We start from the raw sequence: 27,049 nt of genomic DNA, 5'->3' as shown, positions 1-27,049 counted from the left end.
TTGAGGAATCCGAAATGGATTTCGTCTACCAATTATGCCCTCACTTGTTTCTTATTATTCTAACATTGCCCTTCATTTGACACTCATTATGCCATCTTTTAATAAATAAATAAAACCTTTTTATATATTTTTATATAGGTGAATTTTATTATATAAATTTAATTAAGAATTTAATTTAATTAATTAGTGTGAAAATAATTTATTTATGTAAGGGAAATTTAGTAATCAACCTAGTTTTCATTCCGATTGAAGTAAATTAGTAAACAATTTATATGGACTCAACATCATTCTTGTCATCTTTTAATAAATAAATAAAACCTATTTATATATTTTTATATAGATGAATTTGATTATATAAATTTAATTAAGAATTTCATATAATTAATTAGTATGAAAATAATTTATTTATGTAAGGGCAATATAGTAATTAACCTAGTTTTCATTACGATTGAAGTGAATTAGTAAACAACTTATATGGACTCAACATCATTCCTATTCCGATTCCAGACAGTTTTAGTAAACAACTTCAACAGGAATCTAATTCTGATTTCATCTCATTTCAATTCCTCCTCAATCCAATTCCTTCTCAATTCAATTCCTCTCAATTTGATTGCGGATTAGTAAACGCACCCCTATTTCTTTGTAATTAAAAATAATTTCCTTGACCAAAAAAAAAGTCCATAAATTATACCATATCAAAAGTACCATACTCTACCCTTCTAAACTATTTAGGAAATTTGAATTCGAGCGTTGGGGAAGCACTTAACTAATGTGGCTATGCCTAACAAGTTGTTTGTCTAGTATTGGTAAAATTAGTATAGAAGGACTATGTAAGTGTGAGGACTTACATTCAATTTTCGTAAATAACAAGTTCAATACTAATTTATTATAACTATTGTGTGGTTTAGTTCAAATTCAAATAGATAGTTGTGTCAAAAGTATTAGGGAAATACCTAGAAATAGGACAATTCATTAATCTTGGGACAGAAATAGGACATTTTGAATATGCACATGCCATGCACAACAATTAGACAAAAATATAATTTTTCCTACACCTTGAAATGACTTAATTGCACTCGTATATAAATAGGTTATTTCCTCCCATTTTTTGATTTCTCTATTTCTCTCCATTTCTCTCTCTCTCTCTCTCTCTCTCTCTCTCTCTCTCTCACTTTCTCCCTCACGCACTCTCTCTCCCTTTCTCACTATGCACACACGGTGCACAATCGTCCTGACCAACACTGTCCAAATCGAAGCCATCACCAATTTCATCTCATCCTCACGAATTTCATCTCCGATTGTTAGGATCGAAACTCAAGCAGGCCATGAGTTTTCCAGCCATTTTATGGCAACACGGCAAACAATCGAGGCTTGAGACCACCACTGGACTTGCATTGAGGGTGGAACAAAGCCTAGTCATTAAATGATGATGTTTTGTTTGATGAATTTTTCAAGATTTGCTCACTGTATGTACATGACATGCACATGATATGCTCACAGATGTGAGCCAACTCAAAAATCCAGAGCTCACAGCTATCTCTTTGAAATCAGAAAAATGACATCATCACCTGTTCATATACACTATATGCACATTAAATGCACATCATATGTAAAGTACATGCATAAAACTAGAGATTGAGCAACGAGCTGCTTTTCACATTAATAAGAAACTTTAATGGCAACCTGTTGGTATAGTGAATACAATTAAAACATAATTGTTACATATATAAGGTTACAATGGCAATTTGAAAAGTCTTGTTATGTATATCAAACACCGCTTAATCGTGCATGTGGAAAACTTGATACTCATTGTCGTTATTTCATGGACACGCATGATCCTTAACATCCTCTAAGCTTTTTCTTAATTTAGTTTTTTGTCGAGGCCAACTAGGTTGTGGTCCCAGTCACTTATTTCTGGGGCACAACATTCGTGTATCATAACAAGTGAACATTCCTGCTTTTCATATTAAGATGTAGCCATGCACACCATATGCACATTATGGAAAAAATTTCACAAATTTCTGCAATTGAGCACTTGAACTAGAAATTGTTCCATCCCAGTTTAGTAGCACGTCAAAACCTGAAATTTATTCCACAATCCATAGGCCCCACCATGAAATACAAACCCTAATTTAACTTCTAAGTATTAATTCATCTTACAAACAAAAATCATTGATGAAGGAACTTGGAACTAAACACCCTACCTTACTATGCTTGTCTGTCGAAGCTTCAGTCACTAGAAAAAAAATGGAACTTTCCGGCCAAAATATAAAATATAGTACAAAACCCAGCTCATTTATCTCACCTCTCTTTCTCTCACATCTCTTTGTTTGAAATAAGACGTATGACGTCAATTCAAAACCCAACTCACTGTTCTCACCTCTCTTTGGACTTTCCTCTCTTTGAAATCGGAGCTCAACCCAAAAACCCAGTGCTCACAGATCTCTCTCGACATCCCTCTCTTCCAAATGAGAAAATGATGCAATGGGCTTCTGATTTTTAGTATTTATATGTGAGTATTTTAATAATTTCGGTTTTGTGCATGGTGTGTATAGCTTGTACATGATCGGTTTGTTCTATTTTTGTCCCAAGATTAAAAAATTGTCTCATTTTCGATAATTTTCCAAAGTATTATGAGAGATGGAAGAAAAATGATTCTAGGTCATTTTAACAAAAGGGTAAACTGGTCAAAAATATCATTGAAAGTTGAGCAAAAATAAGTAGCACTCGAAATTGGAGATTTAAGTACAATACATCCATATACTATTACAATCACTTATTAACATTCATATATAATAACAGAGACATCGACCGTCAATAAGTAATTACATTGAGGTCTTGTTTGACAGTTCAAATTGTATTGACTATTTTTGTTGAATAAGGTAAATAATCACCAGATAGTACTGATTAAATTAATTGAACGTTTGGTGCAGTATCAGACTAATGATATATTATTTATACTGTGTTTAGTACTGTTCCGATTCCGAATAAATAGTTCGAACTATTATTAATTTTATTAATGAGAAAAAAGGACAAAAAAAAAAAAAAAAAAACAAATTTGTGATGATATATTCTGCCTCGAAACTATCTTCTTTTAAACTTTCTTTTTAATATGTTTTAAAAATTTTATAAACAGAAATAAAAAAAACAGCGCCCTTGTCCCTTCATCCCACACCCCAACAAACGCCATCGCCACACCACCCTCATTCAATTCCGGTGACAAGCACCATACCCACCCCACCCTCAGTCAATTCGTGAACACCTCAATTGTTGAACATGACTTCTCGCCACCGCATCTTCCCCAACCCAGTAAACCGAACAAAGTTGCTCACAATTTTGCATTTCTAAATCGAAAAAAGCTCTAAACACAAATGCTGGGTAAGTCTGTAAAACCCTTTTCTGGAGGATGAAGTCTGTAAGACCCTTTTCTGGAGGACGAAACGAAGCCAATGCAAAGACAGAGAACCTGCTCCATCATCAAGTTCACCATCCTCCTCAGATCTACAATCAGGGCATCAGTTCGTTGGTGATACGGTCGTCGGCGAGGCATCGGCTGGTCTTCAGCAATGCCTTGTGGTTCGCTAAGAGTTGGTGTTGGGTGCGGTGGATTAAGGGGACGGAGAGAGCGAGCAATTTCCTACCCGACTAAATAATACTGAGGTTTTAGAGTGTATTTTTTTAAGTGGAACGATTGGGTTAATAAGTTACTTTATCATTTCAGGTTTGGAATCGATTTCAATTTCTTACAATATTTTTAAAACATTTTAATTTCATACCTCAAGTACTATTTTATTTCAATATAATACATTCGTTACATTTTTCATCCATTGATCCATTAAGAGCTGACGTGGCTGTGCCGTATGGCAAAAAAATAATTTTTTGAATTTAAAAAAAAACCTAAATCTTCTTTAAAAAAAATAAAATAAAAAAAACAAACGGAAAACGCAGAACCCAACCCCCACCTCCCTTATCTCTCTCCTTCTTCTCCAACCTGCCAACCCCTTACTCTTCCATCCTTGCCCACTAACGTCTCCATCCCTGCAAACCCACCGCCTCGCCATTGCCACCTTTTGGTCTCGGATCTTCAACCTGGATCCCCATCGACAAAACCTTCTTCCTCGCTGTCGACTTTGTCGTGGAAAGTCAGATTCGAGACGGGCTTCTTCGCGGCATCGCCAGGTGGGTTGAGAGGGAAGAAGAAGCGCAAGAAGAAGAGAGTGGAGGAGATGGGTTTTTCGATCTCGAAGTTCCGCAAGGACCATTCTTTCTTCTAGGTTTCTTGCACTTTTGTGGGTTTTTGTTTTTGATTCCATTGCCCTTTGATTTCTGGAATGGATTTTCTGGAGTTGAAAAGCCAGAGAGAGAAGGGAAGAGATGATGTGGAGTAGCTCAAATGGGCTGGGTTTTGGGGTCGGGGGAGGTGAAGAGAGTGGAGGAGATGCGTTTTGGGGGGGGGGGGGGGGGTGGGGTTGCGGGGAAGGGATGGGATTTTGGGTTTCTTGTTTTTTTTTTTTTAATTTTTAATTTTAGAATATTCAGTTTTTTTTAATTAATTTTTTTTTGCCACGTGACACAAATGTGGCAGCCACGTCAGCTTTTAACAGATTAATGGATGGAAAATGTAACGGATGTATTATATTGAAATAAAATAGTACTTGAGATATGAAATTGAAATGTTTTAAAGATGTTGTAAGGAATTGAAATTGACCACAAACCTGAGGTGGTAAAATGTAATTTACCCTAAATTAAATATTAGATTAGTTATCGATAAGGTTTGATCTCACGTTGTCATGCAAGGGCACAACACATTTCCACCTCTATGGTAAAGGGCCATTTGTAGGTTTTAGAATGTACTAGCATATGAGCACACACCAAGGGTGCGGATTTTTTTTTTTATTTTTTATTTTTGAAGTAGAAGGAGAGAGGAAGAGAGTGATAGAGAATGTGGGAGTGAGAAATTTTGTTTTGTTTTTTGTTTTTTGTGTTGTTTTTATTAATTAAAGATATGTTAGGATTACATGTAAGTGAGGCTTTGAAGAAAAAAGACAGCAAAATTTGATTGTGTGAAATTACATTTCTGCCCTATATTTCTTATTCATATTCTGTTTAATTAGAGGGTTGAATTGGTAATTTTATAAGATTTTGGTTGACAATGAATATTTTATTAATTAGTAAAGATTAGTTATACGTGTGAGCTGTATACAATAAGTGGGGCCAGGACAATTAATCGGAGTCTAATCTATTACGAAACTGCACCAAACAACCGGATTGGTATGATTATTCCTATCCGGTCCTTTATACGATGTGCCAAAAAAGTATTTCAATGTACTATAGCAGCCTCAAAAATTGGGAGCAAACATCAAAATTGTAAGGTGGAGGCCCAAATCTAATTGTAAGCCCGCGTTAACAAGGCCGTCGGACACATTTTGATTACTCTGTTTTGACGACCAAGCAACAAGAAGGGCGTCAGAGCGGCTGATTTTGTATCAAACCTGACGATCGTATTTGGAAGCTCTCATTTTGTCGTCGGCTTTGCTTTAGTCTCTGTAAGTACTAGTATTATTCCACTTCACACGCCATTAGATTTCCCATCCCTTTTATATTTTTACGTATATTTTCGAATCCTCTGTTTTTAGTGGTGACACATTCACTTATGGTTTAGGGTTTAGCTAACGTGGCTACGAACATCGAAGGAAACAGTGTCAATGCACACCAACTGTTTGATGAAATGCGTAGAAGTAAAACTTGGTGCTTTATAATATTCAAAGGGAACCAGTCTGAGTAATAAAATTTGGGGCTTAAAGTGAAGATGAACACCAACTGTTTGATGAAATGCTTCTACCAACCGTTTGATACACTGAAAAATGCTCTGTGTTTTTGAGTTGTGATAGTTATTTTGTTTCTCAATTTCGTTTGATTTTTGATAGATTTGGGTGTGAATTTGTGAAAGTTGATCTTTTGATAACTGAGAAGTGATGGTTTGAAACTGCAGATTATCGGAGGAGATGAAGAAAGGGATGCACCCTCAGATGCAATGGATATCGTACGTGACACAGAGTGGGAGATTGATGCAGGTTATGATGCCCAAGATCCACCACGCTGGTAAAGTCTACCACTTGAAGGCGAAACGCCAAATGGCTGAGCATATGAGCCAGATGACCAAGTTTAGGCAGCGTTACGAGAAGCAGATTGCTCCGAGAGATAAACCATGATTGCTAAGTCAACGTGCCTATGGATTCAAAAGGTTTGGATTCTTTGACAACTTTGTTTCGGAATAAAGATGAACTTGCTTTGTGAGATTTTAAGCACTCGTGCTTTGCCACTCTATGTTTTGTTTAACTTGGAGAAAAGTTGAAGTTTCTGTTTTCAGTCAAAGGGAAAAGTTGATAGAAGTCTTGCATGCTAATCACTGTTGATATTCTATCAGAAGTAGAATTAATCTGGATTTGGGGTTAGAGTTGTTCCTTCTCTTCGCTATTTGTGCAATTCTAATTCAACGTTATCCTCGCGTATGTTATATTTTGTATAGCATCTAAATGGTTTTGCATCACGGTGGTCTTATTCTCTCATTCACCCGAATGATTTGGTTTTGATCCGTTCGCTGGGTTTTATCATGGCAATCGGGCATGGAGCCTTGGAAGTTGGAACTTTCTAGTTTGTGTAGATTTGGTATTTACAACCGATTTTTTTTGAAGCTCAGGTAATGTGGTTGAACTAAATTGCCGATGATCATTTGGTCCAACGGCATTCTCCACTCTGTTGGGAATAGATTTCAGGCCCCAATCCCCTGAATAAGATTTTGATACCTGTGAAAACGACTTTTGTAATGTTTGTGGCAATGAAGGGAGGGTTGCGCCCAACTCAGATTTGCGTTCCAAGTAAAACTTGCGGCAGAACTGAATTACAAGCGTCGCACTGGATGTGCAGTCTACAATGCTACCTGGTAAAAAACAAGGTTCTAAGGCGCTAGTCAGTGGCGGATAGGGGCCTAGTGGGAATTTTTTTGTCCCTTACAAAACAGGTAGCATTTACACTATTATCTATTAAAATTGCTACTCAACGTAGTTTACATGGCAAGTAAACTTGTAGGTCTGTCTTACAAATGTACGGCGCACTTTGAGTAGAAGGTCGTACCACACCAGTATCAATCAGTTTTGGGACCGTCCTACAAAATTCTTGCGATCTGATTTGCACAATTTGATGAAAGCCAAATGAGACCGAGAGGACAATTTCTCGATCCTCTAGGGTTGCTCCTCTGAAAGAAAAAAAACATGATTAAATTCTCCTTCGATTGTCCACCCGTGTTTTCTTGGATGCACGCTCATCGTGCAGATGCTCACTACTTGACTGAACCTGGTAGAGGAGAAAATGCATTACATTTTACAAAACCCAGAACAAAGGTCGAAGAAAAAACACATGCAATTGATGTTATCACCTTATTGAGCTTCTCCCTCACCATCTTGACAGTCTGATTCATAGATTGGGAAGGAAAATACTCCTTCAATGAATTACAGCGGATCAAATGTCAGTTTAACCATTTAACACAGTAAAAGTAGCATAAGAATAAGGTCTCGTTTGGCATCTAAGATTGTATTGGAATGGATAACCCTTTATATTCAAGGTGTGTTGAATGGACAAATGAAAAAAATTGTGTCTGACTTGAAGGTAGAATATGAAATGACTCAGTAAGGAAACTTATCCCGACCAATCTGCCCAAAAATGGTAGGAATAGAAGGGATAAGTTTCCTTCATGCTTAATCCCCTCGAAATGAAAAATCATTCACCTCTACCTTCAATATACTGTGAACATAGTGGGTTATTTATTCCAATCCAATCTAGACACCAAACGAGGCCTAAAGGTAATCATTTGAAAATAATAACAAACCTGGTCAGATGAAACTCTTGAAAGAGGAGGGTTAGTAACATGTGAAGCAAGTTGTGATTCTCCAGAGTCCCTAACCAGAAAAAGAAAGGCAATTGAGCACACCAGTTTCAAATGCCTTTTGTGTCCGTGACAAGAAGAGCAATTTTCCAATTCAAAGTTCGCAATACCTTTGACTTGAATTTACATGCTGGGGAAAGCAATCAATCTGAGTGGGAATTGCACGCAAAGAAGGGTCAGTCGAAGCACCGGACTTATTGACTGTAGACCCCTTAGATCTTCTGGCTGAAATCATAAATAAAAATATCATGTTTCTGGGAGATATGATAAGTTTAAATCAATTGGTCACATGACTATACAAAAGAACATACGGTTCAATCGTCCTAGAACTTCTCTTGTCCTGCTTTCCAGCTTATCCTTTGTATCAGAAAGGGTCTCAAATTCAGGAGCATATGATACATTAAGTCGATTCCCGAGGAAAGCATACTCATCCAATTTTCTCTTTGCAAACCTAAAATGTTAAAACCAATAGGGTCTGGTACTTAGATGTTAGATCTATGTTTAACTATTATCAACAAGTTATCATCAGAACTCAGACATAATCACCTGGCATTGGTGACAAGACGAAATTTTATCCAATAAACGTCGGTGAATTGATCACAATCTGCTTCATCCATTGGTTTACACCTGAATATGGAAAACAACCAAAGTTACAACGATTTGAAGGACAACAGTCTACACTTTACAGTTGGATTATTAAAGACTTAAAACTTGTACAAGAGAAAGGATAGTAAAATACTCCTCTACTTCTCCGTAGGATGCAAACAATTTCAACAGATCATCGCCGCAACCCAAAGATGGAACGTTCCTCACAATCAAATACCTGCCACAAAATATATGCATAAACAAAACACTGAAAACAAGTTTCTACTTTCTGGAAACATACATAAGCACCATGGAGAGACCTTGATTCGTCACAAACTGTGTAAACGCGAACTGCTGGAGGTTCATCTTTGTATCGAGGCATTATGTTCCACCAAAATCTGAAGGGGAGTAACTACCAGTTCCTTGCGTCAGTGAATTAAAGGAGCTGAGGCAGCAATTAAAAGTGGCTCTGAAAGTTATTACTGGTTCTGCTCCTCAAATATATTTTCTGGGTGCCAAAAACAGGCAAAAATAATTGCTGTACTACTTTCACTAACAAAACAGACACAAATGCACACATACATGCAACACAACCACAAACACAAACATATCTTCGCTAATGTCAGAAGCCAAACGTGCCAACTTTTTCTGTCAGCCAATTATGCCTTATTTTACAATTAGGTGGTCAAGAATCCCTTCGTCTCTCTAAAACTAAAAGTTCCTGGTTTTTCTAGCATGATGCAACGACTCTCAAGGCCCAAAGTGGAAAGAGAGCTGCCGCATCTTGCCAACTCATTTTCAATAGAAAATTAAGCATAGTAAAATATGGAAACAGATAAAGTACCATCAGTTCATTCTCTCAATCCAACTTGATCAAATATTATTATCCAACACGTAAAAGGTCTTTCTGCTGTGTAGAAATCAAGTAAACATTCACCTTATTTAAAATGTTAAGTGGAAAAAAATTGAGATTGACAGAGTAACATAGACAAAAGCCTTTCATAATCCTATATTTCATGAGTTCGGGCTGATTAACCAAAGTCCAGCCACAGCTGACTGTGAAGAAGGTGATGCAGGAATCCGGAAAATCAGGTGTAGCTTTTGTTACTTGCAGCTCAAACAACTATCCTAATTCATTATTCTGCTGGAAAAATCCAAGTTACCTTCTGACAGCAATGGTTTAACACTTTAACTTCAAAACATGACTCAAATAATTTCAACATGGTTTCGAGTAAATTCCGTTCCGAAACAACACTTGGAAGAGTTAACAGTAAAAGCATAACTATGAAGAGTAGATATAATACTGAACAAAACAAACCCCACTCATCAAACATTGCAACAGCATTTCAGTTTTGATTTCATACATACAATCCAGAGCATTCAAAGAAAAACACAACACGAAAGCAGCCAGATTCCAAGTTCGAGATTTCCATACCTCGAACCGAAGGTGGCGTGGCGTCTGCTACTCCAAAACTTGATCCTTGATGAATTGAACTTCCTTCTTCGATCTAACAATCGAAAAAAAAATAGGTATATTAAGCATCCTGTCATCTCAATGTAACACCCCTATACGCTATACCTACATACACACATACCTAAACACACCACGTTCAGATTTGCATCATATCCTTGTTTCTAACTCGATGGGGAATTTTCACAAACACCTAATACGCAAGCTCTAATAGCTCCACAGAACCAATTTTAATAGAAATATTCCTAATTTTTTTCTTCTGGCAATTAAGAAATTTATAAAAAAAAATTAACTTGCTAATTTGCTATCCTAAACATCAATCCTTAGCCTCTTGAAACCAAATTAAATTCCTTCATGCATGCGACTAGAAATTCAGAAGATAAACTTACCTAATTTTCTCTCCGATGAATTTGCACAGTAGGAGGGGGGGGGGGGAGAGAGAGAGAGAGAGGGAGCGAGCTTGGATGATAACGGCGTCAAGGGCGTGACGGTTTGAACAAATGAGTGAAATGACAAGATTGCCCCTCGTAAGTGAAACATCGACAAAAGCCGCAAAGAGGCGCGCGCTGCGACCGTCTCTTCCAAACCTCAAAAGCTCCCTGCCCGGCTCAGCTTTTACTCTCTGGGACTGTTACTGCGACTGCGACTCCATGGATCACGGCGGCGGCGAGGCCTCTGCGATTCTTCGCCAGCTCGAAGACTTGAAGGCCAGTAAGGGCGAAATAGAGCGTCAAATCTCAGCCCTCGAAGCTCGGTTCGAAGAGATTGCCCTTCAGCAGCCCAACGGCAGCGTTTCCAATGGCTCTTGTCCTCCCACTATCCCGTCCGTTGGTTCGGGCTACGGCCACGATTTGTCGCCTCAGATGATTTACCGCTACAGTCGCCACCTCTTGCTCCCTTCTTTCGGAGTCCAAGGTATAATTTTATGAGTCCCTGTCTCTGTGTATATGTTTATTTTATATGTATATGTATTTATGTATACATGTATGGCATGCATATGTTGCAAAGTTATAATCTTTATAAATTATGCCTAATTAGGATTTAGAATTGTCCAAAAGAGCTCACTTCTAATAGTAATTTTTGTGGGTAATTTCTTTTTGCATTTTTGGTAATACAAAGAAGTTAATTCTCGTTTGGTATCTACGATTGGATTGGAACGGATAATCCATTATATATGTATATTAAAGGTGGATTACAGGTAGCGGTGAATGATTTTACATTTTGTGGGATTTAAAGGGGATAAGACACGAAGGAAACTTATCCATTGTAATTCCACCATTTTGGGGGATTGGAATGGATAAGTTTACTTAATTAGCAATCCATCTTCTACGTTGAAGTTGGACACAAATTTTTTATTTTTTCGGTCACCATACCTGTTGAATTAGTGGGTTATGTGATCCTATCCAATCCTAGACTCTAAATGGGGCTTCTTGTGAAAAAAATAAAAGTTGAGGCATTGAGATGAAAGAATGATTTTTGAGCTTTTGTAATTCATATAACATCTATGTAAACGATGAGATGATTTTTGCATCTTTTTTAATGGCTGAGATTTTCTAATTGGACTCTTATATCCTGATTGACTCAGGGCAGTCAAAGCTCTTAAAGTCATCGATTTTGGTGGTCGGAGCCGGAGGATTAGGCTCCCCTGTTCTGCTGTATCTTGCAGCCTCTGGTGTTGGTAATGTTTCCGGCTAATTGGGATTTTAACAATGCCTACTATAGATATTGTCTTTATGATGATTTGATACCATGAAACTGAAATTGAACTCTTCTGCTTTTTGGGAACTGAATCTTTAGGCCGATTGGGGGTCGTTGATCATGATGTGGTTGAGCTCAATAATATGCACAGACAGGTACAATTTGGAAATCATGTTCCTACTCTTGTTCTTCGTATTGTTGACTTTATGTCGTGTATTTAATGGTATATAAGATACCAATGCTAACTGGTAAAGCTCAGTTAATTTACTATTGTGATGCAGACTTAGTGCGCTTTGTTAAGCGGAGTTTGTGTGTGCGCAAATGTATGTGGATATTTTTTTCGCTTTATATTAAACGAATTTTTACTGTTTCCTTTCCTATTTCAGATTATCCACACTGAAAGTTTTATTGGTCAGCCAAAAGTGAAATCTGCTGCAGCTGCTTGTCATTCGTATGTCTCTCTTTTGGGAATATTTTTCAGTGCTTAAAAGAATGACCTATATTGGAGTAGTATTGCAAATGATATACTGGCCTTTGATTTCTATCAAATTCTGTTTGTGGGCTTCTATTAACACTCAGAATATACAATACACCAGCACTAAGTTTTTTTTCAACAAACTTCCAACTTTACCCTTGTCTGTTGCGTAAACCCAGCAAAATCCCTTCGCCACCCCTCTGAGAGCTAGAGAGGGAGAGGAGGGACTATTTAATGGTTGCTTTGGAGGTAGGTGGCTGTGGACTGGGGCGTATCTACTCTGTCGCAGAAGGGTATGCAAAGTTGATAAGAAAAACCGCCAAACCTCTGCATTTCTTTGAAAGTTTTTTTTCAAACCAGGGTCCCACCCCCATCACCCACACCAAGATAACGAATGTAGCTCCGCCACTGGCTGTGAGGATGGGGAAGGAAGGGGTGCCATTGGGTGGAGGGTTCGGGGGTTGGGGAAGGGAGGCTGCATGGGGGATGTAGCTTACTTTTTCAATGTTTTTTCAATACAGGCCAGGTCAACACAGTCAATTGCTGGGTTCTAACTTCTAATAGACAAACTCCTGTTTTCTATTTGGTTGAAAAAACTCCTGTTTACTATAGTTATTTTGCGTCATTCTAACATGGATTCATGTCCCAGGATTAACTCCACTATTCAGGTTGTGGAGTACCAAGAACCACTACGTACATCCAATGCTTTGGAAATTATGAGCAAGTATCCTTGAAGATTTTCAATTTTTTAAAATCTTTTGTTCCTTTATCGTAATTCAGAGATACACTTTTACAATCTTATATATTTATTATTGGTCCCAAATTGCTGAAATATAGCGTCATCCTTTTATTTTGAAGAAAATATAGCATCATCCTTAACTCATCTCTAAGATATGATATAATAGTAGATGCAACAGATAATGCTCCTAGTCGTTACATGATTAACGATTGTTGTGTGGTATTAGGGAAGGTAAATTGGCTCCTTGTGATGATGTTACGAAGGCACTCTGTGTTACCTTTTTTATTTACCAGCTCATGGTTTTCATACATGCAACATATATATATTGTATGGATATATAGGTTGTTCTTGTATTGTTTTAACTTTCCATTTACTCATTTATTCAATTTTCTCCACTAAGTACTAATGGGTACTGGTATACTCTTACAGCCTCTTGTATCTGGTGCTGCGGTGGGATTAGAAGGGCAGGTATGTTGTGTAGAAATCTTATTTGGTTCATTTGTAATATATGATTTTGTATAATGAGGTAGTATAAATTGTCATTTGCAGTATTTTATCATGTTAAAGTTTCCCAAGTATTTACTCCAAATATATTTGTGCAGCTCACGGTTTTCAATTATAATGGTGGTCCATGCTATCGATGCCTATTTCCAACTCCACCACCTACAACTGCATGTCAAAGATGTTCTGACGCTGGTGTCCTAGGAGTTGGTATGTCAATAAATTGTTTTTATTAAAAATTCATGGAATATAAAGTTCTGGAAAACTACCTATTAACAATCCCAGTCTGCTGCTGTACAAGGTGAAATGTTCTACAAAGAGAAGTAGTTTGATGACTTGTATAGTGGTTAGGAGGAAAATTTGGTAATCCGGAGTTTAATCATCATTAATTTCTTGTTTGATTTAAAATATCTCACTTAGTATTTTCATTCCTTGCTTGAGAAACCAAGTCCCTGTTTCTTACTACTCAATTATTTCAGTTCCAGGTGTCATTGGCTGTCTCCAAGCCCTAGAAGCTATTAAGATTGCAAGTGCAGTTGGAGAACCACTCTCGGAACGCATGCTTTTATTTGATGCATTGTCAGGACGGATACGTAATGTATGCTTCATCTTAGTATCGCTGAAATCCAGTAGACTTTAATTTGCTTTGAGTTTATGAATGCATTAGTCTTAGAACAAGAATTGTTGAAGCCATATGGCTTTGCATGTACGTAATCAATGTCACCTCAGTATGTTAGTTATTTAGGCTTTTGGTCCAGTGGACCCCCTACACAATGACCATTCGCCCTTCCCTTCCCCTAAACACCTCTCCATTCTTTGGATATTGGATTACATGTTCGATTTCAGGTCGATTGTGCCTAACTTTTAATAAGGAGTTAGTTACCATCCTACTACGTGGATTTGCTTTTTTGAAATCTGGATTTGTTTTCTTTTAGAACTGAAAATGAATAATTAGCTTCACAGTTGACATTTCACGTTTATCAGATATGGCTTATCTGTCTGTTGGTGTGCATTTTAGAAATTTTCTTTGTATGCCAGGTTAAGATTCGAGGACAGTCACCGCAGTGCGTAGTGTGCGGTGTGAAAGCACCATTCTCTAAGCAGCAATTTCAAGAATTTGATTATGAAAACTTCACTCATTCTCCACTGACTCCGGTAAAAATTTGTCTCACAATTTGTCTCTTTTAAAGTATCTGATGTTAAATGTATGCTTCGATTGAGAACTGGTATTAACAATCACGCTATTTGTTCAATACAGTTACCTTTGAAGTTGAACTTACTTCAGCCAGACTCCAGAATAAACAGTAAAGAGTACAAGGAGAAACTAGTTAGTGGCGAGGCACATGTTTTGGTCGACGTTCGTCCAGAACATCACTTCAAGATTGTTTCTCTGCCGAATTCCTTAAACATCCCGCTCTCACGATTGGAGGCTCGGTTGCCGGAAATAACTTCAGCCTTAAAGGAAAAGGAAGACCAGAGGGGTACTGATTCTGGTTCAGGTGGGCAAGTATATGTAATATGTAGAAGGGGTAACGATTCTCAAAGGGCTGTTCAGTATCTCCAGAAGATGGGTTTCACATCGGCCAAAGACATCATCGGTGGACTGGAGGGCTGGGCGCATGAGGTCGATCCAAACGTCCCTACTTACTAGTAGGAGTTGATTAGTTTTGGAACTTGTGTACTGTATACCCTTTTTTGGTCTTTCCGTTCTGAATTTGCAGGTATACGTTTTGATATAGACTATCTATTTTGGGTATTAGTGTTGCATTTTCATGTATGTACACACAAAGGGATAATTCGGATTAAGATTTTGGTCATGTTAATTTCCACTTAAACAAGCCATTTTACTCTTTCTTTATGTGCAATTGGGAATATTTTACTCCCTTCTTTTCAACTTACAATCCTAAGGCTACCTCCAATCGAAAGGTGAGAAATTCTAAAATTTAGCCTTGAATTTTCAACTCTTCACATCTATAGTTTGGGTTAGTGAGTTTTTTTCTCCGATGGTAATGGACTTATAATTGTCACCCCCCCCCCCAACTTTATAATTTGTTAAACTTTTGTATTTCTTTTAAATTTTTTTTTTTTGCTAATAATTTTTTAATTAGTTTTCTATAATCTATATTTTATTTTTACAAATACTTTTATTTAAAAAATTCAAATACCTAAAAATACAATTTTTGGTAGTGAAACATGAAAAAATCGAATTTTTATGAATCATTGACAAATGCTGCTGGATATTTATAGAGTTTTGGATGAGTTCTTGTGTTGGATATTATTTGGATTAATTAATAATAGTATTTTGACCATCATGTTTAAATACGAGGCGTTGAATTTTTTTTAATGATGTCGTGCTCACTGGTCAAAACCCAAGGGGAGCAACAGTCAATGGATGGCAATGACTCGTGCATCTTAGCCGTAGAAAATGAACTTCTTGTAAGTCCACCCGCGCCGAATTTCCTTTACCATGTTGCTTCTGACGCGCGGGCTCGCCATTCTCCTCGCTTCGTGTGTTGTTGCAGCTCGCTGAGCACTCTTCTCTCTTGCATTTCTTATCCATTTGAGGTGGATGCAAGACCCAAATACCCACCCCAAAACTCAAGCTCCTATATTTCCCTCCCAAAATGCATTTCTTGGAAATGGCTGGACCCAAAATTTGGATTTTCCCGTTGGAGACAGCCCAAGGGAATTATTAAAATTAAAGTGCAAATTAGACAAAAGAGTCGGGCCAAACGTTATTCCCGATTCGCTTGCGAGACTTCGAACGGTTAAAAATTAACCGCTCGCACAATGTCATGTCATGAACCACTTACACAATACCATGTCATAAAACACTCACACAATGTCATGTCTGCATGAGCATAAAATTTCACCCCGGACAAAACTACAAGGAAAAGAAATTTATTCTTGTATATGTAAACCCAACTCAATAGTAAACGGATGTATCAGTGTCTAAATAGTTAAATTGTGATGGTCAAAATTTAGTCACGCAAATTCAAACGTCCCTTAATATCAGTTCATCTCATACACTTGTACATTATGAACCCGCCTCCTAAGTTTAGGTGATTTTTTTCTTCTTTTTTTCTTTCTCAACAATTCCGCTAATCAATTCAAGTACATGACATTAATAAGAGAGGGTCGATTTGGATTGAAGATCGGTCGTGTTGTAGTCGGATTTCTATTAACCAAAAGATCTAGGTGAATTTTTAAAGTTTTGTTTTTTTTAGGATGTTGATATTTTTACACTAAGGGGAAGGGGAGTTCAGTTATCCACCAGATTCGAACCTAAGACCTTTCACTTCCAAGTGAAGAGGAATACCATTAGACCGTAATACTGAGTGACGTGAATTTTTGAAGTTTAATAGAAGGTTTTCCATGAGATACGGTTCAATTTGATTCTTGGAATGGAACTTTGGAAGAGAAATGCCATGCACGTTCCTAGAAGATTCTTAAACTTGGTGCTTATAATCTAATTAAAGAGTAATGCTATTCCTACCATGTTTTTGTACCACATTTCTATACCATCTTAGGTGGCATCTGATGTGGACAGCCACATCATTTGAAAAATTTGCAAAACCCAAGAAAATAAAGGAGAAAGACTCTTCATATACCACAATCATCATTTAATTAACTAGTTTTTCTTAGTTATTAGTTTATTAAATAATGAACTAAATTTAAAAATCTGATTAATTCAAATGATGTGGTTGTCCACATCAAATGTCACCTAAGATTGTATGAAAATGTGGTACAAAAACATGGTACGAATAACATTACTCATTAAATGATGATTGTGGTATATGAGGAATCTTTCTTCTTCATTTCCTTGGGTTTTGCAAATTTTTCAAATGATGTGGCTGTCCGCATCAGATGTCACCTAAGGTGGTATAGAAATGTGGTACAAAAACATGGTATGAATAACATTACTCCTAATTAAATAACAAAATACATATTGATCGCTTAAAAGGAAACTAATCATCAATATAGGATCAACACCAAGGGGCACGTACATAGACAAATAAATTGCATGCATGCATGGCTTGATCATACTCTTACAAACATCATTAAAAACATGAAAGCCCTATCTGTTTCCATGCATGGAACTGCAATATGAACCAAAACTCCAAATTAATTACCAAACTAACTCTCCTGGCACACAGGCCTTCAGAAGGGAGAGGTGACCAAACTAAGAGTACACGATTACGTACTAAAAATTTGAAAATTTAAGAACTTTACTGCTCCACAAATGGGGGTGGATGAGGGCGCGGCGGCCATGGTCGTTTAGGAGGAAAAGGAAACGGAGGGCGCGGCGGCCACGGTTGTTTAGGAGGAAAAGGAAACGGAGGACGCGGCGGCCATGGTCTTTTAGAAGGAAAAGGAAACGGAGGGCGCGGCCCTTGAGGCAAGTCCGGTTCCGCATAGCCACACATGCCATACAAGCAACGCACACCATAAGGGCACCTATTTCCACATCTCCCACAATTAAATGGGCTAATATTGGTATTACTGCAAAAACCACCACAGCATTGCCAACTAAACGGGCATCTGATTCCACACAACCCACAATTGTAGACATCGGAGCTGACGTCAACACAACGATCTCTACAGCACCGCCATCTTTGCCGAAACGGATCCGGCCATTTTCCCGAAAACTCTTCCTTCCTACGACATACCCAGGGCCGGCCCCGGCACCCTCGTGGCCATGGTGAGCGTGGCCAGTTCGTTGTTATTTTTTTCAGCCACGGTGACGCGGATGCACCGGCAGCAGCAGTTGTGCTGGTATTGGAATAATGCCCTTGGATTGTGCTCACTAAAAGCGATAGCAATAGTAGAAGTGTTGAAACGATCACAAATTGAATTTTGGAAACCAGCATCGTCTAGGGTTTTGAAGAGGGAGGGGACTTTATTGTGATATATATACACGTAATTAACACATGTACCTGTACGTTTTAATTTAATTAATTAATGTGATTAGTTAGTTATTTCTTGTTGTAGAATTAATTAAGGGCGGTCTTGACTTAACAGAGATCATGCTTTCCTTACATGGTTTACGATTTGAGGATTTTTGTAGTGAGTTATGGACGGTGGATGCTGTTCATGTGGAGAGACAAACAATTTCGTGAGATATCAACGAGGTTTTCATTAGCTTTATGTATTTCTGGGGGCTACTCTATTATCAAATTGAAGTGATTAGAGTGGGCCAAATGGCGTGACAGAGAGCAAACTGGTAAGCTTCATTTTGCTTGCTAGCTGGCCTCATATATATCATATGTTAGAGACCTCATGCACATGAAGGTCCGATTACGTATGTACTATGGAGCTTGAACGTACACACTTTTGCACAACTTTTGGACGAATAGGGGGGAAATGCCCTCGAACATATATGAGATTTAGATGGGACTGAAAGAATTACAGAGGAAAAGTACAAAACAAATGCTAAAATATGGAGCAAAGGCCTATATATAAGTAAGTCGTAGTTATACAAAATCTTAATTATCTAAACTACTTATTAATAAAATCCTTTTTGTCAAAGACAATTCGATCTTATATCACAAAATAAAATCATGAGCAGTAATATAAATTTACACAAACTAAGTTTTGCTGATTTTTCCATCTTTCGCCCACGTATCATTATAGTATATTTCTAATTTTGAAAAAATAAAATAAAAATATAAACCTCTCTTCACTCCAACGTTTTCTCTCACTCCCCCACATTTCTCTCCAATTTCTCTCTCTCCCATATATTTTCCAAAATAAAAAAAGCTTATTTACACGCAAAATGTATGGGCTTAGGCTAGTCATAAGTTAACTAAACTCAATTGGATTAGACTCACGTAAGTTAATACTCCCTCTCAAAATAGTGCATAAATACAATCAAAGTCCAACTTATAGAGTGAGTATGATAGACTTTGCTAGACACAACTTTGTAACAATATCTGCCAGTTGATCCTCACAGAGCAAACAGTGAACAAATTAATTAGCTTCCAATTTATTTTTTGATAAAATGTCTCTTTACTTTAACATGTTTAGACCGATCAATCATGTTGAACTAAATTGTGAACAATGTAATCACAACCTTGTTACCACAATTCAACTGCGTAAACTTTTGAGGTATAAATCCCAACTGAAAGTCAATTCCAAATCCATACAAACCGCAAATATCACGTGCATACCTTAAAGCTTAGCCTCAATGCTTTATCTATCAACAATGTTTTGTTTCTTGATTCACCAGATAACAAGATTGCCTCCAATTACAAATGTGAATTAACCTGAAGTTGAACACCTGTCAATGATTGAGCATGCCCAATCTGCATTCCTATATCCAAAAACATCTAAGTGAGCATGCTTTAAATACACAAGTTGTTTACACGATGCGGACATCAAGTATCTCAAAAATCATCAATAACACTATTATGTTTAGTATCAGGAGTATGTATGAATTAACTAACGACTGTGGAGTAAAAAAAAAAAAAAAAATCAAAAGTTCAGAAAACGATACGTAGACCTTTTTTTGAAGAAGACAAAATTGTTCTTATTAAATGTACAGGACACACAAATATTCTCACACGTAACTCAATATTTGGAGGCTCGAGCAGCTAACTATGACTATACCAAGCTCCCCTACTAGTGGCATGGAAAAGTCAAAGGCATTAAAAATATGATTAATCATCAAAACTATCTTTAATACATTCTTGATTGAAGATCAACACAAACAAGTAAGGAATACTCACCACAATCAATGATGCTTACCAAATAATCCCAAGATACTATCTCATAATTAATATATTGGGATAATTCTTTCCTTATCCATCTTACGGATGACACACCTTGGCCAGTGGGAAGCCACCATGTGTAGGCAAAATCCTAACCCTCTGGCCACCTCCCTATAAGTACCTCATCTGTTTATGGTAAACTTTTGCTACGCAATAGAAGCCCTAAACTCTTTCTCTTTTCAGAGAAACCGACTTAGGAATCAGATATCCATTGGCCAAACCTCCATCCTCCCCCCCCCCCCCCCCCAACAAAAAGAAACTATATGAGCGTGTGAGGCTTTGACCTTGATCAAAGGTGTTTGTTATTTTGTTAATACAAATTCGTCAAAACTGAAGACAATTGATTTTTGCTACCACACTTACTATAGGCAATATCTGGTATGGTGGGAGCCAAGTATATACATTAGCCTTCCAACAACAAGCTAGCTAGTACTATTCCTACTCACGTAGCCTGTGATTTATCTCAATAGATGTGTTAGTATGTTTACAAGCAAGCATCTCGATCCATGTCAATAATTCCATCATATACTTTCGCTGAGACAAGAAAATACTTTGTGATTCTGAACAACTCAATCTCCAAAAAATACTTCAAGACTGAGATCATTCATCTCAAATTGTGAGACAAATATGTTTGTAGTGCACCTCTTTGTTAAAAATTATATCGACATAAACGATCAAAGCAGTTCTTGATTTCTTCAATTTGCACACATGATTCTGTAAATAGATTTCTTAAGCTTTTTATTGATCATCCATCTCTTACTAGTACAAAAACATGTTTGCGCGACGATAAACACAAGACGTCGCGCAAGTGGTATTTGCGCGATGAAGAGCGTCGCTTAAAACTGTTTTGCGCGATGAAGGTACACCTACGTCGCGCAAAATAGTTTTGTGCGACACCTTGCTTCGTCATGCAAATACCACTTGCACGACATCTTGTGTTTATTGGCGTACAAGATTTTGGCTCCAAACCAAGAATGTTTTACCGTTTTTTTCCAACTTTGCGCGACGCAGGTTCACTACGTTGAGCAAAGTCAACACGAAAATGTCCCTTTTTGTCTTTCTTTCCAGTGTTCTAACACAAGTCAAAAGCTCCATAGCTGCCTTCCCCTCATCCTCTCCTGCAGACCTCCATAGCTGCCTGATCACACTCAGGTGATTTAAAAACCTCTATGTTATTCAGCCATTTTTTTTTATCTATATGATTGTATTGAAATTTTGGTTAATATTAACCAATATATTGAAAATTTTGATCTTTTTTGTTCTTATCATGCATATATGATTGAGGATAAATACTCAATTTGGTAAATACCCAACATATTGAAAAATTTGATCTCCTGTTGATGATGGCAGTGTAGCACAAAGGGACTCCTTCTCTAACGTGAGGGTAAATACTCAGTTTAGTGATCCCCATGTTGTTGCACCTACACTAGAAAACTCTAACGTATTATCTGAAGGCCAAATTAATGACTTTATCCTGAGAATTGAGAGGAAACGCAAGGTATATTTGTTCGGTTAACTTTAGTATAATAGTATATTTTCTCAACCAAGGACTTAACCAGTTGCACCTTGTAGAGTGAAGCGAGAATCGCTAAAGAAGTTGAAGCTCATGAGTTGCGGATCCGCAAGGAGCTGGAGAAACAAGAAATTTAGAGGAGAAAGGTTCTATTTTTAAGTCCTAAACAATTGTTTCTGAAGCATAGCGATTAATATGCTGATATTTTGATTTTTCTGTTTATAGACGAAAAGAAAAGACAGGTTGATGCGTGAGAGGCAACGCAAGGAAGAGAGATTAAAACGTGAGCAAAAACGTGAAATTGAACAAAGGGAAAACTTTTCATTTTATAGCTTAATACAATCATAAATTAAATTCACTTCAAATCATCATAAATGAAATTCACTTGAAAAAGTCTTGAAAATTAACGTGATTGCAAATAATGGGCTCTTTTGAGTTTGCGTAACTCAATTAAACAAAAAACAATAGCATGACATACCTAAGGCCCTACAACACATAATGCACAGAAACAAATAAAATTAAGCAACCACTACACAGCTAAAAGCTTATTCACAAGATCTCTTTAAATACAACATAGGGTAATGTATTGTTATCCTATATCACTTTCCAACAGATAGACCAAAAATGTACACATCCAAAGGGAAACAAAATATGTACAAAACGTTTGCATGCTTCGAATGACATGGCAAACTTACACAGGACCACGCTTCTATAGCACCCACGTTGCTCAGAACAGAAGACGCATGTAATGCCATTTACCTCAGCACAATTCATCCATATATCATATATATATATATATATATATATATATATATATATATATATATATATATATATATCTATGCCAACACAAATCTAATTTGGCACTTCCTTTCCTTCTCTGTCTATTGCAATCCGAAATCAAGATATCAAATTAAGCTACTTATATTAGTGTGTTCAAGTTCAACATGGGAGGGCATATTTTTCTTCTCCGCGCTTTCTCCTCAAGGTCAAGGTCCACAATTTTGAAGTCATTAGCTGCATGTCATTACAAAACCAACCAGGTAGGTTAGAGTTTCATCACTAATTTGGTTCATAAATAATGAATGATTGATCCATATGTTTTAGGTCAAGTAACTAATTAATTGTGTGATAATTGATTTTTCTCTGATTTATTCAATCCTACGATTTTATTTTAGAAAGTATGCGGAGAAATGTGAAAATCACTTGTAGTATATCAATATTCTCCAGTTTATTGTACTATATATGTCCCAAATTCAAACATAAATTAACGATACAATTCGAATTAAGAGAAAAAATAACCTACGAATCCGAATTTGATAACATTGATTTGGTGGTGATATTTGTACTATGATTGAGTGAATCAGTTGGAAATGGAACTCTTTCTTTGATCAATGTTGAAATTCGGACTTGATTGCTATGCTATCTGAAATTTCAATGAAGAGATATAGGAGCCAAGGGAGAAAGGGAGAGCACCACCACGGCCACGCAGGTATAGAAGAGCGAGCACCTTCTACGGCTGAGGAGTTCAAGAGAGTGGCGGAGGAGAAGCTGAAGGTGGCGGAGCAAGGTGTGGCCAGCCAAACAGCGGACAAGGCATACGATGGGACAGAGGAAGCTATCTTGGGTGACTCTAACGTTGAATCTGTCAAGAACAGGTACAAGGAACATGAGCCCGGGGCTGACTACAGAAGGAGGCCACAGGACGACTAAAACATTTTTTTTGGGTCAAATTTATGGTTAGTTTATTACTGTGTTTTTTTTAAAAATTGTTTCTGCTGTGATATGAGAATAAATTGCTGTAAAATAAAGTTGTCGAGTGTTTGGTAAACTTTTTTTTTTTTTTTTTTTTTTTTTGTTAAAAGTGTTTTTAACAAAAAAAAAAAAACAAATAGTGTCTGAATGTTTGATAAATTTTTATATAAATTGTTGTGAATGTGTGAAATGGCTAAAAATTATATGTATTTAATATGACATAATAATTGTCAAAGAGAATAATGTAGGAGCAATAATTACAATTTTGTAAAATATGAGTACTATGCTTTGATAAAAAAAAAAAAAAAAAACATTTTTTTAAGCATGGTGTGGAGTCAAAAATAATTTCAGAAGATGAAACATGGATTTTCGGACAATAATGACAAGATTATCCTCGAGGCACATCGAAATTCTCACGTGCATGCAACAATTAATAACGGCTCAATCAAGGAAGAGTCAAAGGTGATCAATCATTCCTTATCAATTCCTATTGATTTTATTCAAAAGGTAACTCCCAAAACTTCCTATTTAAATTAGGAATAATTACTATGTTAGTTGCAAGATATTATTTCACCTATTACCAGCAAATATTAAGTCATTCACTATTATTCACCAGCAAATAATATCTTGCAATTATTCACCTATTACCAGCAAATATGGTTGGCCACGCTCCATCTACAGGGTTGACCACTCTCTTATAAATACCATTTTTATCCCACTAAAATGTTAAGTCATTCGCTATCCACAAACTCCTAAATACATTCTTTTCAGAATTCTAACATTAGCATCAGAGATTCTTCGGCCGAAACTCAGCCAAAACCTCTCCCACATTCATCGTGGGCGTGTGAGCCTTTTGACCTTAATCTTAAGTGTGATTATTTTGCAGGTGCCTTTTCATAAAAAGAGAAGATGGCTGAAATTTGCATCCACAAATTGGTGCTTTCATTGAGAGTTTGATTCACATGCTCGAAGAAAACTCTTGCATTCAAAGTTTCTCTTTTCTCGTTCATACATAAATTTTTCATACATTCTTGTTCCTAGAATTTTTTAATTCTTTGAACATATGTAGGAGAAAAGTACAATGGTGGAAATTTGGAAACCATGACGAACGGAAATTCCTACGTTCAAAGATCCAGATCAAATGATGGAGATTGTGATTAGCTACACCACGATGATCCACGAGACTCAACATGGTGGCAAAAGGGGTAACTTTGCCACCATGGGGTGCCACCACCATGGCAGCCATGTTACAAAATTCAAGAAGATGATTCAGAGGATATGAATTGAACAGAATTGAGAACATATCGAAGAGCGACAGTTCCATGACGGTAATGGTGAGCCACTTGAAATGTGGGCTGCAAGCCTTCGACAACACCTAGGTTTTGGAGGGGGATTTCTTTTGCACGACTAATATTAGTTAAAAGTCTATTTAGGGTTTCTTTTGCACCACAATAGTTTCTTGATTTTTTTATTAGGGTTCAAAGTTTGAATCCAAGTCTTGATCGAAATGGGAATGGGAGAACCAATTTTAGTTAAATTATCTTCCTTTTTTAATTTTCCAGATTTTATGTTTTTTTTTTGTTTCAGTTTTATTTATCTTTAATATTAGTTAAAATCCACATAAGCATCCATGTCATTTAATGAATAAATAAGAACCCTTAGATGTCATGTAATCAAAAGGCTTAAAAAGAGTCTAAAAGTATTTGTAAAAATCTTTGTCGCTTAATCCTATCCCATATTTATATTATACAATACTATATTTATTAATATAATTTATAGGGATCGGGGACCCCTATAACCATAACCAAATAATAGTTTCAGTTTTTCCCCATATATGAAATATAACCGAATTTTCATCCCCAAATCCGTTTCATTCGGACGATTATCCACAGGTATCGGGTTTAACAGTTTAAATTATCATTCCTACTTGCACACCCTTAAAGCCGACCCTACTAAAAAATGTTGGTTTAAAGATTTAGAGCTTGAAAGACGACTATCAATGAAAATTAACTTCAATATTCGTTCTCCCTAATGGATGTTCATTATCAAAGATTTAGATTCATTATCTGAAATGTTTTAGAAGATTGATGCCACTATTAAAAAAAACATTCTATTCAAGTTCCTGTTTTGTTTATATGAAGTGGGATATTTACTGATATGACGAAAAGAATACATATATGTTGGAGGATAGGGTGCATTTATGTGGATCTCAGTAAAAATCTTGTTAGAGATTTCAACTCAATCAAAGGAAAAAGAGTGTCCTACAACAAATGACAGAGTTATACCATCCTCCAAAATAAGGTATGTGATTACATCTGAAGGTTCCTCAAACCAAATCGTTGATCTAAAGTTAGACCCAATTGTGCCAATCTATGAGCAACCTTGTTTGCCTCCATCAGGTGTAGGCGAGCTTTGTTTGGGGAATTGTATGCATAAAATAGCGAGCATCATTCACCACATGTCCAAAACTTCATATAAACCATTATGAATGTCAACAAATTTTACACTGCGATTTCCTAGGCTAATGGTGCACAAATTACGTTCACCTAAGTACATATGTTTCAATAACACAAACCCAAAATTTCACATAACACCACCCCCCCCCCCCCCAAAAAAAAACCACCACACACACACACACACATATATAACCCAATTAGACAAATTAAATTTCCTGTAAAATTAAATTGAGAGACAAATACATACGTTTCCTTTAATTTTCTTCCAATTCAATCACAAATCTACAAAAATCAAACTTAATTAATTACACAACTAAACAAAAAGTATTTAACAAATAAAAAAAACCTTAAATTAATTGGGAGAGGGAGAGTGAGAGATGGATGATGAGGATGGTATGAGAAGGGTGTAAGATGTGTGTGAGAGAGAGCAGATTTGCAGAGCACGGAGAACAGCGCGCAGGGGGGAAGAAGAAAGAAAGGAGACAGAAAAAGAAGGCTGCATGGCCTGTTTTAATGAACTGGATTTTGCTCGACGAATAACAACGCTGTCAAGCAAAAAAGTGTCGGTGGGTTTTTTGACAGGTCATCGTGGAACTTTATAACACTTTACCCGACAAAATCTTTCATCGGGCAACATTCCAAAAGCCGATGAACTGGTTTTTCATCGAGCAAAGGGTGACACAATACAATATGCGTCCCTGATAAACTTACTTTGCCTGAAGAACTTTACTTTACCCTTTGAATTTCATCACGCAAAATCCTTGATAAAAACTTAAACGTTGATCAAGTTTGTCCGATCAAATTTTGTATCTTGATCGGACAAAATTAATACAATATGCGTCCCTGACAAACTTACTTTGCCTGAAGAACTTTACTTTACCCTTCGAATTTCATCACGTAAAATCCTTGACAAAAACTTAAACGTTGATCAAGTTTGTCCGATCAAATTTTGTATCTTGATCGGACGAAATTATGTCTCACTCATGCATTTGTCGAACACCTTACGTGCATGAATTAGTTACTACCCAAATGACACAGGGGCCATCAAAGGTGCTTCCCACCAATTTTTGGTCGTTGGCATGTTGACTTCAAGGTGGATCTGTCACTAAATCATAATCTATACTCTCTTTTTTCACATTTGCTA

General features: G+C 36.8%; 4 protein-coding genes across 7 annotated transcripts; 3 read left to right on the top strand and 1 right to left on the bottom strand.

The window, feature by feature from the left end:
• Positions 1-5,404: 5,404 nt before the first annotated feature.
• LOC137742358 (uncharacterized) lies at positions 5,405-6,455 on the top strand. The gene is made up of 2 exons (XM_088679744.1): positions 5,405-5,546; positions 5,993-6,455. Exon 2 carries the CDS (start codon positions 6,006-6,008, stop codon positions 6,210-6,212), a length of 207 nt encoding a protein of 68 aa, XP_088535870.1. The 5' UTR covers positions 5,405-5,546; positions 5,993-6,005; the 3' UTR covers positions 6,213-6,455.
• Positions 6,456-6,992: 537 nt separating this feature from the next.
• LOC137742357 (RNA-binding (RRM/RBD/RNP motifs) family protein) lies at positions 6,993-10,528 on the bottom strand. Of its 4 annotated transcripts, none has more exons than XM_068482208.2 (10): positions 10,388-10,528; positions 9,963-10,035; positions 8,848-9,035; positions 8,682-8,765; positions 8,489-8,569; positions 8,254-8,393; positions 8,053-8,167; positions 7,886-7,955; positions 7,436-7,498; positions 6,993-7,353 (listed from the first exon to the last, which is right to left on the bottom strand). In XM_068482208.2, the coding sequence occupies exons 3-10, from the start codon at positions 8,907-8,909 to the stop codon at positions 7,276-7,278; spliced, it is 693 nt and encodes a 230-aa protein (XP_068338309.2). In that variant the 5' UTR covers positions 8,910-9,035; positions 9,963-10,035; positions 10,388-10,528; the 3' UTR covers positions 6,993-7,275. The 4 variants fall into 4 exon arrangements, with proteins under 4 accessions (XP_068338309.2, XP_068338308.2, XP_088535868.1 ...); XM_068482207.2 differs by having other exon boundaries at positions 8,848-8,972; XM_088679742.1 differs by lacking the exon at positions 10,388-10,528 and adding an exon at positions 10,123-10,352 and having other exon boundaries at positions 8,848-8,972.
• LOC137742356 (adenylyltransferase and sulfurtransferase MOCS3) lies at positions 10,499-15,261 on the top strand. The gene is made up of 11 exons (XM_068482206.2): positions 10,499-10,913; positions 11,584-11,676; positions 11,796-11,851; positions 12,083-12,147; positions 12,821-12,895; positions 13,063-13,141; positions 13,340-13,378; positions 13,513-13,621; positions 13,891-14,009; positions 14,450-14,566; positions 14,670-15,261. Exons 1-11 carry the CDS (start codon positions 10,499-10,501, stop codon positions 15,060-15,062), a joined length of 1,560 nt encoding a protein of 519 aa, XP_068338307.2. The 3' UTR covers positions 15,063-15,261.
• A 7,380-nt stretch (positions 15,262-22,641) lies between these two features.
• On the top strand, positions 22,642-23,407 carry LOC148693141 (uncharacterized). Its single transcript, XM_088679074.1, has 2 exons — positions 22,642-22,737; positions 23,138-23,407. Exons 1-2 carry the CDS (start codon positions 22,642-22,644, stop codon positions 23,405-23,407), a joined length of 366 nt encoding a protein of 121 aa, XP_088535200.1.
• The last annotated feature ends 3,642 nt before the right edge of the window (positions 23,408-27,049 follow it).

This window comes from Pyrus communis, chromosome 11 (genome assembly GCF_041283825.1).
Source record: "Pyrus communis isolate YQ-2024b chromosome 11, ASM4128382v1, whole genome shotgun sequence".
Lineage (NCBI taxonomy): Eukaryota > Viridiplantae > Streptophyta > Magnoliopsida > Rosales > Rosaceae > Pyrus > Pyrus communis.
The sequence above is the reverse complement of the archived record's forward strand: the minus strand, read 5'-3'. Positions and strand labels throughout refer to the sequence as shown.

Excerpts from the sequence above, each read along its gene's own strand:
- LOC137742358 (XM_088679744.1), top strand. The coding sequence starts at position 6,006 with ATGAAGAAAGGGATGCACCCTCAGATGCAATGGATATCGTACGTGACA.
- LOC137742357 (XM_068482208.2), bottom strand. The coding sequence starts at position 8,909 with ATGCCTCGATACAAAGATGAACCTCCAGCAGTTCGCGTTTACACAGTT. Across the intron at positions 8,766-8,847 it reads ACAGTTTGTGACGAATCAAG|GTATTTGATTGTGAGGAACG; the intron begins GTCTCTCCATGG and ends ATTTTGTGGCAG. Across the intron at positions 7,956-8,052 it reads CATGTAAATTCAAGTCAAAG|GGACTCTGGAGAATCACAAC; the intron begins GTATTGCGAACT and ends TTTTCTGGTTAG.
- LOC137742356 (XM_068482206.2), top strand. The coding sequence starts at position 10,499 with ATGAGTGAAATGACAAGATTGCCCCTCGTAAGTGAAACATCGACAAAA. Across the intron at positions 11,852-12,082 it reads TCAATAATATGCACAGACAG|ATTATCCACACTGAAAGTTT; the intron begins GTACAATTTGGA and ends TTCCTATTTCAG. Across the intron at positions 12,896-13,062 it reads GCTTTGGAAATTATGAGCAA|ATATGATATAATAGTAGATG; the intron begins GTATCCTTGAAG and ends CTCATCTCTAAG.
- LOC148693141 (XM_088679074.1), top strand. The coding sequence starts at position 22,642 with ATGGGAGGGCATATTTTTCTTCTCCGCGCTTTCTCCTCAAGGTCAAGG. Across the intron at positions 22,738-23,137 it reads GTCATTACAAAACCAACCAG|AGATATAGGAGCCAAGGGAG; the intron begins GTAGGTTAGAGT and ends ATTTCAATGAAG.